We start from the raw sequence: 15,836 nt of genomic DNA on the forward strand, positions 1-15,836 counted from the left end.
ATGCATAAACATATTATCAACCTCCGTTCATGACTTTACATTTAAATATTAACAAAATAACCATTAAACGGGTACCATACAGGTTTATTACCAAATCCTTATAATTGTGTTACTTTTGCCTGACCGTGTTTGAATCAGGCACCCAACTTCGAACTGATAACATGACACCACAAAAAAGCAGAGAGAATCAGTAAGATGTAACAAGCTACTAAGCAAGCTCTATTGCTGGCTATACAGTCACAGTTTCAACGCATATTGTCGTCTACAACAGGGGGTAGACTCGGATTTATGTAAGCATAGCGAGAACTTGCCTGTTTGTTTTGGCATCACAATGTAATTCTTCATTGGCTTTCCTTAAGGTTCATCAAATGCCATTGATTTATGGCGCTTTTGTAGTCAGTGTTACTACATCTGAACAATTGTTACAAACATCGAATTAGGAGCATGAATAGCGAGTTTATTAGGGGGCGGCATTGAAAAAATCTGCAAACACTTCTTAGAATCTCCAGCCCCCTCCAGAGTCGTTTGTGAATGCAGCCTTATTTGGCTGCAAGGCCACTAATTCTGCCAATGCATAGTGTGCGAAGGGATCACAATTAGAAAATTCCTATAATTAAGTTCAGCTGTTGAATAACCTTTTTTGAGTTGGGGATTTAGCCATGTTGTTTTAATCATAGCTGATGATATTGCTAGGTGAATAGGTAATGTTCATTATTTGTTTGAATGAGATGGAGAATTTACTGAATTTTTTCTAATATTACCCCTCACCAGATCGATGAGCCCTTTGAAAAAATGCAGTTAAAAGAAGAAATCCTTCGCTCAAGAATGAGACAGAAACTTCCCCGAACTCCAATTGAATGTGACTTTGAAAAAGTGCAGTTTGAAGAAGAAATCCTTCGCTTAAGAATGAGACAGAAACTTCCCCAACTCCAAACGAATATGAACATATGGATGTGGAATTGAGTCATAAATACTACCCAGTACCACTTTGATGGTGTTCACCTTGAGACAGTGAAGTTGACTGATGAATGGCCGCTGAACTTTTCTAAAGGAAACTACACCACTGGAATGTTTGATTCAAGAGGCGGGTATCTAACCATTCCTGGAACAAGTGTGGAACTCTTTGTACCTCCTGGAGCAATTGAAATGGGACGAGAGCAGGAGATCAGTATTCAGCTAAATTACACGCATGAAAGTGCTCCTAAACTGGCAGAAGGGGAGTCTCTTGTCAGTCCAGTTGTAACATGTCATCCTCATGGTCTCTCTTTCAAGAAGAGTGTTCTGTTGAGTTTCCCTCATTCTGCCAGTGGCCAAGGCTACAAATTGAAGCCACTAATTTCAAATTCCGACAGAACAGATGGCCAGTCTCACGAATTCACTGACTTGTCCAATACTGAAGATGGAATGTTCCTATATACTGAAGGCCGATGTCTCATGCTGTTAAATCACTTTTCAGACTACACTGTGAAAGGAGAAAGCGTCTTTGCTAAAAAACTAAAGTTTATGATCTTTGCAGATCTTCATGATGAAGAAGAAGTAAAGATACGAATCTGGTGTCTAGATTATTACAGTCAACAGGTAGGGGTTCATCTGATTAGGCAAACAACACTTTCATTTGATATATGGTTTTGGTTTATAGAATCATTTCAGCCCGTTTTATCATGTTTTGGCAAATTTGTGTGAGCTGAGCTCTATGTCCTCTGATAAACCTGCATTTTACATCTGCAGCAAAATATTACAAAGTGGTTTACATATATAAGCTACTTTCATGATAAGTCTGCACATACTTTTGATAATTGATAAACCTTGATTTCTGCAAAAGTGATATACCGGTAACACAATTATAAAATGGAAAAGTGGAAACTGATAGAGCAAAAGCTGTTTGCTGTTCATCCTCTAACAACAATACATCAACAAAGTATATTTTCATGATGTGATCATAGTCACCACACCTGTTATACCTATCCTATGATTTGTCAACATGCAAAGATTTATAAACATTACAATATAGAGAGCTCCTGAATGTATTATGCAGCTCAGGGCCAATATGCAGAATCTAAAATATTTACAATTCTTTTCTAATCAACCATAATTATTGGTAATTGTTAGGTAGTTTGTTTCTCTGGTACCAAACTTTCTACAGTGAGTGTAGAAAGTTTATCACAAAAGAAAACACAGACAACCACACACTGATGCATCTGCTGACAAGAGATTTTGTCAGAAATATTTTTAAAAGTCAACTGTGTGTGAAATGTGCTGAAAAAAATAGCACTTTCAAAATACTTTCCATTATCAAAAAAATTGTTGGATAGAGAATGGCAAAAGAAGCAAAATGACACTTGAATGATCAAAATTGGTTAAGAAATTGGAAGATAAGGATTTTACAGTAGTAAATGTTTGGGTGCCAACTTATTTTTCATGAAGAAAGACAATGCTGATCAATGCTGATCATAACAATTTCAATGAAGTTGAAATTTTGGTGTGAAAGTTTCAATTTCCCGACAAACTGCAATATATACAGAAACACAGGAGCACTTTCTGTTCATACCTTATTTTCCCAAAAGAGTTTCAACACAAAAGTTGTTTCATATTACGTTCATTTGTGCTGTGTACAGGAAGTGCTGGAAACTGAAAGGCGGTTGGGTGGAACAGAAGTTGATGCACCTCATCTGTTTACTGCATATACGGCAGGTGGAGATGTACAAGTTACAGTGGAATGTAACAATGAGTGGCAGCCTTTGAAACCAGTACTGGTAAAATTTCACATTTGTATATAATAACTAGATAGAACCTTGTATTCCAGCAGCCATCATGACTTGTTACAAGAAGCACTGTCTTCACGCTAAAAAATTTTGTTATGCCCTGATCAGTAAAAGTTACCATACATGAAGCCTGTGAAGCCGGTCATCAACACAATTCCAATCTTTCCTTGCGCAAACCTAAAGGCTCGAGCACCCCTATTGTGATGTTAAGCCTAACAAACATAAGATTACAGGCAGAATAAATGAGTGCTTAAAAATAATTTAATTCTGGAACACATATTTACAACAACTTTCATTTCGTAGTTAGTCTTGGACAAAGCATCATTTTCTCTGAAAGCTTCACTTGTCAAATTGCGTTTCCACTTGGCTAAGGCAGGTCTATGTTTCAAAATATGCACAAATTTATATTCTTAATTTTTTTTTTATCAAAAGTCAGTCTTGAGTACCATGAATGTTCACTTAATTGACAATCTAAGTCAGAATCAGGGTGTCAAATAGGAATTCAGAAATCAAACTTCACCTCTGTCTGACATCTGTACAATGTTCAATAGAAAGATATAACACATGAACACCACAATATTTGCAATATTTGATAGTTTCGTGAACACACCACTGCCAAGGTATGGTAAAATAATTGGCAAATCTCAAGAAATAAAAAAAAGCTCAGTGCTATGAAAGTTACAAGACTAAACACGGTCCAATAATACTAACAGCAAAATAACCTACAGTAAAAATGTTTAACAAACATACGGACATAAGGGAGGGGGCCTTCAGTCATGCAACCAAGCAAGAGGTCGTTGGTGACCTTTAGGTCAAGGTCTGGTGACAACCTTGAGGGTGTAACCATCCTGCCGGGCCAAAATGTGAGAAAAGTAGTGGTGTTCCCAAGAAATGAGAGTCAGGATGGAATCTAAGGCCCGGACACTGGTGAGAAAGGGAAGTAGAGTTTAAGGGGATTGTGGTGGGATTGCATGACTGCAGCTGGTGTGACGTGAATCCAGCAGCTGAATGAACGAATGAACAAATGAACGAATGAATGAATGAATGAATGAATGAATGAATGAATGAATGAATGAATGAATAAATGAATGAAAGGTACGAGACATAGGTTCATTGATGCAAAGTGCCATGTGCAAAAGTCAGCTGATTGCCCAGGGCCAGATTTGTAAAGGTCAAAGATAGAACAGCTGATTGGCTTGGGGAAGGTGAAGATCTATGGGTGCCAGATAGGCATATTCACAAATTACATCTGTGATAAAATACAAATTCCACATAATGCCAGTCTTTCAATAATTTTTTCAATTTTTTTTATTCCAGCGCATTCAAATGAATCGAATACTGGATCATCAAACCTGCCACCAAACCATAATCATAACCAGACAGAAAGCTAGCGGACGGTTACGATTGACTGTAAGGGTAACTCAACCGGAGCATGATAAAAGTGATCATGTTTACATAAATGCTTCTGTAAGAGTACCTCAGGTAGGTTTCCAAAGTAAATTGCATTAACTATAAATTTCATTGCAAGTCAGCACCAGCTTTTATTTATACCATAGTTACATAATAATGCATGATTGCAAAGGCAAGCTCACAATTTATAACACCCACTCAAGAGGACTGGTAGTGCTCTTGACAGTAATACCACAGGCAAAGAAAACAGTCCCCTGGGGTGGGGAGGGAGGGGTTTTTTGTGCAACGGTTTACCTTATTTGATTTTATTAATTTTGACTGTGATATTTCAAATAAAGAGTTCAACTCTAAACCGTCTGACTGCTTTCTTTATTACTACGAGTAATTTTATTAATTTTGACTTTGGTATTTCAAATAAAGATTTCGACTCCACACCGTCTGACTGCTTTATATATTACCGACAAGTCCTTATCTCCTCTCCAACTTGTGTATACACCACTGTAATTGCTCCGAAAACATTGCCAACTTGCTAATCCGCTGTCCGTATCAGCGGATTAATTGATTAAGTCAACACCACAGCCGTCACACACGTAGTAAAATAAGGAAAGGGTTGAAGATCACAGACACAGTGTCACAAAAAAACGCAAATCTGAGCAGATATAGAAGTCAATCGAAATTTAACGACTACCAAAAGCATCGCTATACCGATGAACTGTACATGCCAAAGTACGCCGTCTAAAATGGTCATCTTGAGCCAGAAAATTAACCTACATTTTTAGTCGGTCATGGTCTGATGTCGTCCGTGAGAGCGGAAGTCGGAAGTAGAACCTTTTGACCTCAAACCTGTTTATATTTCCCATGATGTGTTTGATGTTATATAACGTCAAAGTTCATACATCATGCTCAAAATGAGCAAACGTTTTATATGAGCACGCTACACGACTGGTTTTAATCAATCCTACAAAATCAAAACAAGGATTCAATTTGAATCCTTTTTGTCACAAAAAGCTGCTAACGATGAGTCTGAGAACATTAACAAAACTTCTGAAAATTCTGCATAGAAAGAGATGAAAGGTGAGGTATAGGTATCACGTTTCCTGCCTCTCGCATCCTGCACATGCATCTACACAAACCTCCTTGATCAATCGAGGTGGTAGCTTCTTCAGCCACAGACAAGGAGAATTTTTTTTCTCTTGTAGCGAGGCTCGGACAGCATCAACCGAACGAACACCGCTGCAGGCAGCTCAATATAGATTGATGTCATCGTGTATGCCAGTATTATACACTATCCATATTATTCGATGCCACCATCGTCACCGTACATCTAGCGTCTATCGTAAACGTAGCACACCGTCATCGACTGTGACCGACTCGTTTGCCCGGCCTCCCCGCTAATACATCAGCGACTATCCATACCAATGAAGTTCTCACCTACCGGTATTCCAAAGAACCTCCACCATGTGCACATTGTATCAACAAAACATCTTGATGGCGAGGAAACAAGACTTAGACTTCCTAGTATTACCCCTGAGTATTACCCCTGAGTATTACCAGGCTTACGAATTTGCTTACATTTTCTTTCCTGTTCTCGTTTTAAAATGTGGGTGTGTTTTTTCCGTTCCGCATCCATAGACGGACAGCCCTTGCTTCAGTTTCCGAGAACTAGATGGATAAAATCATCAACTTTTTATTCAGTTTTTTGTTTGTTAAGGTGCTGGTACTGCAAGCACGCCTTTTCAATAAAAACGATTTCATGGTATTTGATACATCGTCTATGTATTCTGTCTGTAAAAACGTCAGCGGCTGCGTTTAGGTTGTTGCATGGCACAACAAAGGGTTCACGCTGACTTGTATATATTTTCGCTTTATTGTTATGCACTTTCCACCATTATCATTCTTCAAACACACAACTCAACGACAGCAGCACATAATATGAATGAGCTAAAAGCATGGACTTAGCTTTTTAAAGTCCTAGGGTAGGAAAATGCAGTCAGGAACTTAATCTATGTCATCAAAAATTTTGTAACGTTGCTGTTCTCCTTCAGGCCATCCAGATTTATTTTTTTTTTTTTCTGAGCTGACTCTCCACATAGCTGTTGTTATTGACTTTTTTAACTTTTCTACATTTTTTCTCCTGATCGGTCGGACGGTAGCCTAGTAGATTTCATCACAGACAAGGAGCTTCAATTTCTCTCCACGAGAATATTTTAAGCGTCCACGGTCGTAGATTTCAGGTTTCGATTTTTTCCCAATATTTTCTCTCCACAACCGATCGCCCAGGTCGTGGCTGTAAAGTGTTGAATTTTCTCAACATTTTTCTCAACAATCGGTCATGAGGTTAAGGCTTTCAAGCTTTGACTTTTTTCCCAGGTAATTTTTCTCAACGACCGGTCGTGAGGTCTTGGCTGTAAAGTGTTCAATTTAGCCCGACATTTTGAGGTTATGGCTTTCGAGCTTTGACTTTTTTTTTGACACTGTGTCCGAGATCTTCAACCCTTCCTTATTTTAATGCGTGTTGGATGGCTGTGGTGTTGACTCATTCACTTAAAGGTATGGAAATCGATCCCAGGGCCTAGGAGTGGCACATGTAAAACATTGTGTATCTTTGCGTCAGAGGCGGAATAAATCTATTTATCCAGGAAATCTTAATCCCGACTGCTATGTTTGTACGCACATAGAGCCAGTCGACGTTAGGGACACAAAAAACAACACGAGGAACAAACAGGCAGTGGTTTTGAACAAAATCAATGTACCCGGTACTTCACCGATGTCTGTAACTCAGTACATGAAAATATTCGTAGCTTGACGCACTTTGAAAAATACTCGTAACAAGGGACAGTGGAAAGCCAATAGAACTACGTGTACAACTATAACAGCCACTCATGTAGTTGGCGCTCAGTGAAGATTTTTCCGATCAACAACTTTGACGGATGATGGACTGACCTTTTCTACCACAATTGTTATATCCCTCGATTCAGCACAAAATTTTCGTATGGACTGTTGATGCGGTGTTTACAGTTGTTACGTGGTTGTAAATCCTAGTCGTATTTACGACTGCTGCGTAAACAGTCACTGAATAAATTTTGCACGCATTTACGAGCACTGGATATTACTACCGTTTTTAATCGAAAACCGTCCGTATACGCGTATTACGGTTGTGACAAAAACAACACAAAGAATCTGGCGTACATTGTTACTGCATTACTTTGACCAAAAAATTACCCAAATGCCGAACGGTGATCATACAGAACTCTGCTGCAGGTTTCTGGACTAAACGACCCCAAACCGACCGGGTCCCAGTCAACTGTGCCGGGCTCGACGTCTACTCAATCAGCGTCAACTCAAAAACTTTCACTCTCGAAAACTTTACTCCACAAACTGGGAATATACTAAATTTACGTTGAAAAAATTTCAAACTGTGTATCGTATTGAAAAAATCTTACCGGGGCCACGGAGCAAATTAAAAAACCAACAAACCCCAACAGAAACAGTGGAATGATCATTAGTGTGCAAGGTCGCTGTATTATATGTCAGGGTGAAAAAATCTAGCTTTGAAATTTCTGGACGGTACAAACGGCGGGGCAGAATTAGACAAGATTACGACCAATGTATTACCGCCGATGGTACATAACGTACTGTTGATAGCAGGCAGTTCGGTGTCCAGTGAGAACACGATTCCGAATATATCACGGCTGTTGATTTGAGCTGCCTCCGATCGAAAATTGTCAACACAAAGACATGATATCAATAATTTTGCGAGATTATAAGTACCCGCTGTCTTCTCGCCAAATAGCTGCGATCAAGATCATTATGATAGAAGCAATTGACCGCCGAACACCTGCTTGCTGTTCTTATACACAACGTGTAAAAACTTATTATTCCTGCTGAGAAATACGACAGCAAATATTGCAATGTGAATTTCTTACTATCTTCCTCGCAATGGTTTTACATCTGTGTTTATTTTATCACGGTCACTGGACCATTTCTGACGATTTTTACTGACAAAGAATCAGTTCACACTCATCGTGGGAGCACATTGCAAAGACGTTCACAAAATTTTCGTCACATTCATCAAATTACCGTAATCCCCGTTTCAAAGATGTAGGAAATGTATAATGATTTGTTTATCTTGAAAAATCCCGAACTGAAGCCTCTAAATACAAAATGATTTTTCTTCTGAACAACTTCCCGACAACTTTACAATCACACTCTGGTCATCACATGGCGGTTGTAACCGTACATGTGCTGCTGCCAATGGAGAATCAAAAGACTTCAAATCAACAGTCAAAACGTACGGAAAAAATATCAATATCCAAGCAATGTAAAACAGAGTAATTTTGATAAGGTCAATTTATTGTATATTATAAAAAATCTCCAGAGCACTCGGAACAGCGTAAGATTATGATCTCACTCATTCGAATACTAAACTCGCACGGTAGGGTAAAAATATGGGAACTCAGATCGTTATATACTGTTTCCGTCAAGCGAGTCCGCTTATCTAAAGACGGCAAAAATGGTAAAAAAGACGGTAAAATTACCATAATTATTATTGCTTGTCTCTGTAAATTTTGCCGACTATTCGTTAGTAGTTGTCGAATTTCTTGAGTTTGTCCGAAAACTATTTCAGTGAATGACGTAAGCTTCAAGACACCCGAGTGCGAACGCAATATCGATATTGGGATAGCAAAATCAGTCACAGACAATCGAGGAAGAACATAAGAGTCTATTAATCTGCGATTTAATTCATCCTAGGTTACCATGAAAGTAAAAAAGGTAATGTTGTGCCCTGGTTGGGAAAGAAAAGTTGATTAAGTTTTCAAAAAAACGTCAGCTAATACTCGAACAATTTTGTAAAAAACTAGCTCAGAAAAACGTATAGAGAAGAACGACATCACCGATCACGGCGATCTTCAGACCTTTTATCATGTTTCAGTCTGAACGGTCAACATTTGATGCCATAATCTATGTCAAGTGTCTCTTTTTGGTCAAATCCGACAGAGATGAATCAATCACGATTTAGTTTCATCGCCCCGACCCGACAGGAAATAATGAAGCTCATGGGCACCTGTATACATGTAATCGTGGCATGAACGTATCCAATGCCCGTCCACTGCATGAGCCATTGACCGTGCATCGCGAGCAAACAACGGAGCATTTTTTTGCAGTCTGTGAGCGGTTGAGTGGTTTGGGTAGGCTGCATACATGTAGATCGGAATCGAGTTGATTTCGGCCGAAAACAGTTAGAAAGTAGTTTTTCGTGCTCCGTCCAAATTGGATCCGCATGTTGCCGGTTTTGTCCATGGTAATCAGCAGAGCTGTGATGGGAGGCCGTATAACGCCGGGAATACACGTCATCGTACGCAGGGCTAGGCCACAACACACTTCCAAAAGCGATCTATCGTAAAATATCGTACTGCAGGTCAACACACACATCACCCATTCATAGGCCTACAGGTACACATATCAACGAACAAAAAGGGAGAGGCAATCTGCTTGAAACCATGAAGTTGTCCGTTTGTGTCTGAATTCATTGAGGCGCGTGTTCAGTAACCGTTGGTCAAGTTTTTTCGTTCAGTAGTAAGAATCGTTTATTCATTGTTGACATCGTAATCGATCCGATGTACACAACAAATGTTTGATCGTTTGCACCTTTGCGCGTCCCCTCGTGATTGGCAGCTGTTTGAATGCTTTCATCTATTGTTTGTTGGACGCTTCGAACACAGCATCGAAGCAGTTTTGGCATAAAAAATCAACTTAAAATGGAAAAAATGAGAGAATTTCGCCAACAGGGTGATGCCACAAGTATTCACAAAACGTAATATGTTGGAACAGTGCTTTAATTTACACCATGGTTGTTGAAAGATCCAGATTTTCGGGAGCATTCGTGGACGTTGTTACCATGTGCCACTCATGTTGGATTATGAATCCCCAGGGAGATAGGGGGTATTTATAGGCTCCCCCTGCCTTTAAGCCGCTGATACGGACAGCAGATTAGCAAGTTGGCAATGTTTTCGGAGCAATTGTAGTGGTGTATACACAAGTTGGAGAGGAGATAAGGACTTGTCGGTAATATATAAAGCAGTCAGACGGTGTGGAGTTGAACTCTTTATTTGAAATATCACAGTCAAAATTAATAAAATCAAATAAGGTAAACCGTTGCACAAAAACCCCTCCCTCCCCACCCCAGGGGACTGTTTTCTTTGCCCTGTGGTAATATTCAGCTCGGGCATCATCAATATTACCATCATGAGCATCCAACTGAATGCAGGCATCGTGATCTTGCCCACCCTTTCATGTGTTATTAAATTTATTACACCAAACAACTTTTGCTGTTAAACTTTGTGCAAAATGTGAGGATAAAGTAAAATTACATTTTGAGGAAAAAATAGGGTGGTTGAATTAAAAGAGAGGTCAAAGTGATAGGGTCTTTACGGTAAATCTGAGCTATAGGATTCCTTGTGTGCTATTTATAGCAATTATGCAATCTGTGTAAACAGTGTGATCAAAGTGTTACATGATTCTGTATATGATTCATGACCTTGAACTTCTTAGGTTGCGAACATTTTTCTCTCTTTAGTGTGCTTTTCTCTACCTACAGTCTCAACTCATTCAGGACTGACTTAATTTGTGAAAAAGTAGCAATGATAATTTGAAAGTTTAAATGTTCTCAGTTAATAGAACGAAAATAGAGGTAAAAAAGATTTACAGTGACAGATGAAGTTTCTTTATAACCTGACAGACATGCTGTTTTACTTATGATGTGAGATTAATAAGCAAGGCATGTTTACTTTAATTAGAATGTAATTAACTCTTGTTTATATTATTATAACCAGCAGTATCAAGTTGAACAAGCAGATATTTATAGGTTGGTCTGCTGTTGGAGGTTAAAAGCTGTAAAATGAAAGAGTGGGGTGCGGGATTGCTGGATAGCTGAATAGCCCCCTAAATAGCTAGGTAGCTAATAGCTACGTTAGCCATAAGAATAGCTTATATTTAGCTGTTTGTGGCTATTGAAGCTATTATTAATTTCCACAGGACACTTTTAGCTGCTAATAAACGTAGTAGGTAGCTATTCAGCTAAATATAAATGATTATTTTAGGGCCGGTTATAGAGCTATTCAAGCTATTAGTCGTTTTTAGCCGCTAATAGCCACTCTTAGCTTACTATTAGCTGGCTACCAGCTACAAACTCCTGATGCCGAAATGGGCCGGCTATTGAGCTATTCAAGCTATTAGCCGTTTTTAGCCGCTATTAGCTGTTATTAGCCAGCTATTAGCTGGCTACCAGCTAAAAACTCCCGCAGTCGGAATGGGCTGGCTATTGAGCTATTCAAGCTATTAGCCGTTTTTAGCCGCTAATAGCCACTCTTAGCTAGCTATTAGCTGGCTACCAGCTAACAACTCCCGCGGCCTAAATGGGCTGGCTATTGAGCTATTCAAGCTATTAGCCGTTTTTAGCCGCTAATAGCCACTCTTAGCTAGCTATTAGCTGGCTACAAGCTAAGCAGTGGACTTGTCTGAAAAAGCCTGACAACTACTTATTACCAAGGAAGTTACGAGCGTGACTTTCACTTAGGTGTACAAAGAATTAGACATCTCATAAATATACTGAATAAATATTGTAGAACCAAGAACGTAGTATTGAGTTCTTTATGGAAGATATTTTTTTCATGCAAGTGTAAGTTTCTACTAACCACCGCACATGGCATTTTTTCTGCATTGAGAGCTGAAGAAATCACAAATTGTACGTATTGAGGATTTCATTCACTGGCATGAAACGAAATGATCAGGGAATCTTGCAATTTGTAGGACCAAGAAATGTATTAAGTCACATGGCTGGTTGAGCGGTAGAGTAGTTATGGTCAGTTAGTCTCTGTTTGAAAAGGTTTCATGTGATTGCTTGTGTCTAAAAAAGTTTCATGTGATTAATTGTACCGACATTCACGCAGACGCTAATCAAATACCAGTGACGGGTTTTGCATTGTCTTTTGTTCAAAACTTATTAAATATGCATGTCAGTTTGCAGCTGAACACAAAAATTGTTTGTAGAAGACTTCCCACAACTGACAAGTACACAAGCGTTTGGACGATAAGCTGTTGTTTTGGCTTGGCCTCTGTATTAAATGAAAGATGTGCAAGAATATGGGTAGAACCAAGAAAGTAATATCAAATGTTCGGTACTTCAGAAATACCTAATTGCATTGTGCATTTCTTGTCAAGCGGGGCTCTACGGAGGAAATGGTACTGATAAGCGAAGGGTACAATCACGCCAAAAGTCACGCTGTACATGAGAATTGGTAATGTTTATGCCCACTTTACAGTTTTAACAGATACTAATCCCGGCGACAAACATGAATGACTGATTACACAGGTTCTAAATCAGACAAAGAACTGCGACCAGTAAGTTCATGTGGAAAAGCGGAAGCGCAGTTGCGAGATCACTAAGATCGGCAGTGGGAATAATAGGTGTAAATAAGAGAGATATCGACAAACAGGTGCTGCATTGCAAGAGTAATCGCACCGTAAGACATTTGGAGACTTCTCGAGTTTAAAGCAAATGTGAAATGTAATAAAAAAGTCAGAAAATACACGTACGAATTGTATGTCACCTCATTCGGCGTGTTAGGCAAGGCAAAATCAATACGGGAAAACATGACAGTGACTTTGCATGAATATGATTGATAAGAAAATAGCTGATAGCCAGCTAATAGCCAGCTAACATTGGCTAATAGCGGCTAAAAACGGCTATTAGCTTGAATAGCTGAATAGCCAAGGATTTTGGTATCATAGCAGAATAGCTGAATAGCTGCTCAACAACCCCGAAGCAGCTATTAAGTTTCCGTCATTAGGTCCCAAACATAATAGCTGAATAGCCGCTAATTATCCCTTGAGTCATTGCTGTAAACCTCTTAGCTGAATAGCTGCTAAATATGTCAAAGCTGGCTATTTTGGCTATCCAGCAATCCCGCACCTTTATGAAATGAAATGTATGTATATATGTATGTACGGATGTTCATCCACAGCAAAATGTTGAGAACAGCTGCATTGGTCCAGCTGATTTTTGATGTATTGGTGCTATATATGATGTAGCTGTGCCATTGAATGAACATGTCAGCATCGTAAACATTCGAGGTGCAAAAAATGTAAAAATGGACAAAATCAAGATTTCAGGAAATGCCAATCTGATCATCATCATACTTGGTTATTAAATACCTTAGGCCACACTGGGTTGGCAGTACTGATGTGATGCTGATGCCAATATTGGTTGTGTTCTCTTTCAAATGGTTTTTTTTCTTATTTTTTTCCATTTTTGTCAGAAACCTATTGAAAACCAATGATCCTATTGCATTAAAATTTGGTTTACAGGTTCCTAAGAATGACTAAAATAGAAATCATTAAATCATGGTGAAATTTGCATACTTGTATTTTCGGGCATTAGGATATTTGCTGACATGACGGGACACTCCCATCTAAAAACAGAGCACAAATACCCAGAGGAGAACAAAGGATTGTTTGGGTTTTTACATCCTAATTAAAGTTGTCTGCCATCTTGTAAGCTGTTTGCATTATGTGATTAGAGATAGTGATTACAGGAGTCTGTGCCTTATACACTTCACTCATACAGATAATTGTTCGCCTTGAACTTCTTTGAATATTGTGCCCTAATTTTCACAGAATAAGACCTATAAATATATTGAAAGCCATAATTTAGTTCAAATTAAGGCCACCCCAAAAATTGATTTGTTTCTGGTCATTGCGTGCATCATTTCAAAGTGTGCGCATCAACTTTTTTTTTTGTTCTGATTTTCATTTGCCCCTATGGAAAACGGGAAATTGTATCAAATTCCACCAAAAATTTAAAACAAATTGAAAACAAAAATCATGTCACCGCATCATTTTTGTCGCATGTCAATGACCAGAAACAAACCTATTATTTTGGGGGCCTAATAAAACTAGGAACAAAGTCTGATATCCTGAAATGATAATGCTGTCAAGCAGACAGGTTAAAAAGAAAAGAGCTGAAGCTACTTGGCATAAAGTAGCATGACGGGATGCTCGCATCTAAAAAACAGTACACTTTTTTGGGCTCTTTCTGCACTGATAATATGCAATCTAACTTAGTTATATCAGATATAATCAGACATTACATAACGCTTAGTCAACAACTTGCTTAGTCAACAACTTCAGATACCAATAGCTTAGCCGGTACTACTTTATGCCAAGGTATTGTACAGTGAAGCGGCACAAACTCAGTCTGTGTAAACCTTGACAACAGTATTATCATTTCAGGACATCAGAATTTGTTCCTTCTTTTATTAATTTGAACTAACATATGGCTTGTAGTATATTTATAGGTCCTATTCTGTGAAAATTAGGGTACAATGTTCAAAGAAGTTCAAGGCGAACGATTATCTGTATGAGTGAAGTGTGTAAGGCAGGATGTCTTCCCTGTACACCCACTTAATCGCTATCTCTAATCACATATTGCAAACAGCTTACGAGATGGCAAATAACTTTAATTAGGAGCTCCATACCCCTTGAACCCCTATTTCAAGGGGTGAATGTGCATTGAATATGCACTGTTTTTTAGATGGAAACGTCCCCTAATGGTACCGGCCAAGCTATTGGTATCTGAAGTTGTTGACTAAGCGTTATGTAATGTCTGATTATATCTGATATCAGGGTTTTACATGACGCGCATTTCTGCGTCCTTTACGCATAAAACCGGACGCAGGACCCCTCAAAACTAAACCACGCGTCCCTTGGGACGCAGCAATATCTGTTGCTGGTGTACACCTTGCGAAGCTGCTGAACACGTAAAACACATCCCAGTAAACCTTAGCGACCCCGTACTTTAACCCTTAAAGTGCCGCGTCGGTTTATAAACGACACGGCATTCTCGCTCTCAGCGCCACGTCGGTATATAAACCGACAGTGATTGCGTTCTATGCTTATGCCTAACTTAGCTATGCATTGCCGAACTCAGCCAGAAGGAGGGTATTCCTGACCCTTTGAACCCAGTTTAGTACCATATAAGGACTAAAATAATGACATCATGCAGCCTAACAATCGAAAATTCCAGTAATTTATGCGAACTTTCTTCAAAAGAGGTCAGCGGTTTTCATGAATATTTAATCAGGTCTGCAGTTTCACCCGTACGCGGATATGGATACGGCCACAGTGCATTGAACGAAACACGTACGTACGTTTTGAAAGCTTTACCATGCCGTAGACACGGAAGACAACTATATTATGCCAAGCTACTGCCCTCTGGGTGATAGAAATGATAGATTTTACAGTTTTTTTGAGAATATTTTATGGAAAAATGACGCGATTTGGTGACCAAATCGATCGCGATAGTGAACTTCGAACGTATCGGCGGCCAAGATGGCGGCACTGTGTGATGCCTAACTCTCGACATGGAACCCGAGGTTAAGGTTTTCGAAGTCCAAAACATGCAAGATTGAGAATTTGTAAGGATTCGGTTAAATTGAAGTGTATTTTGTGAATTTTCAAGCGTTTGACTGCCAAAAAGCCCCTTTAAACTGTTGATATTTGACCTCCGGCCGTCCTGAAGCGAGACGGCCATGACAGTCGACCTGGTTTGTAAATGAAATGTAGTTGTTCCGAACTGTTGACATTGCGAGACATTTCCTACGTGTT

General features: G+C 39.1%; 1 protein-coding gene across 1 annotated transcript in view; it reads left to right on the forward strand.

The window, feature by feature from the left end:
* The window catches only part of LOC139139073 (netrin receptor UNC5B-like), a 40,457-nt gene that overhangs the window by 20,965 nt on the left and 3,656 nt on the right, over nucleotides 1–15,836 (forward strand). Inside the window, exons 3-5 of the mRNA XM_070707810.1 lie at nucleotides 772–1,578; nucleotides 2,616–2,753; nucleotides 4,080–4,244. Coding sequence (XP_070563911.1) covers nucleotides 1,069–1,578; nucleotides 2,616–2,753; nucleotides 4,080–4,244 — 813 coding nt within the window. The 5' untranslated portion in view covers nucleotides 772–1,068. The remainder of the gene's footprint in view (nucleotides 1–771; nucleotides 1,579–2,615; nucleotides 2,754–4,079; nucleotides 4,245–15,836) is intronic.

The sequence above is a fragment of the Ptychodera flava genome, chromosome 1, assembly GCF_041260155.1.
Source record: "Ptychodera flava strain L36383 chromosome 1, AS_Pfla_20210202, whole genome shotgun sequence".
NCBI classification, from domain to species: domain Eukaryota; kingdom Metazoa; phylum Hemichordata; class Enteropneusta; family Ptychoderidae; genus Ptychodera; species Ptychodera flava.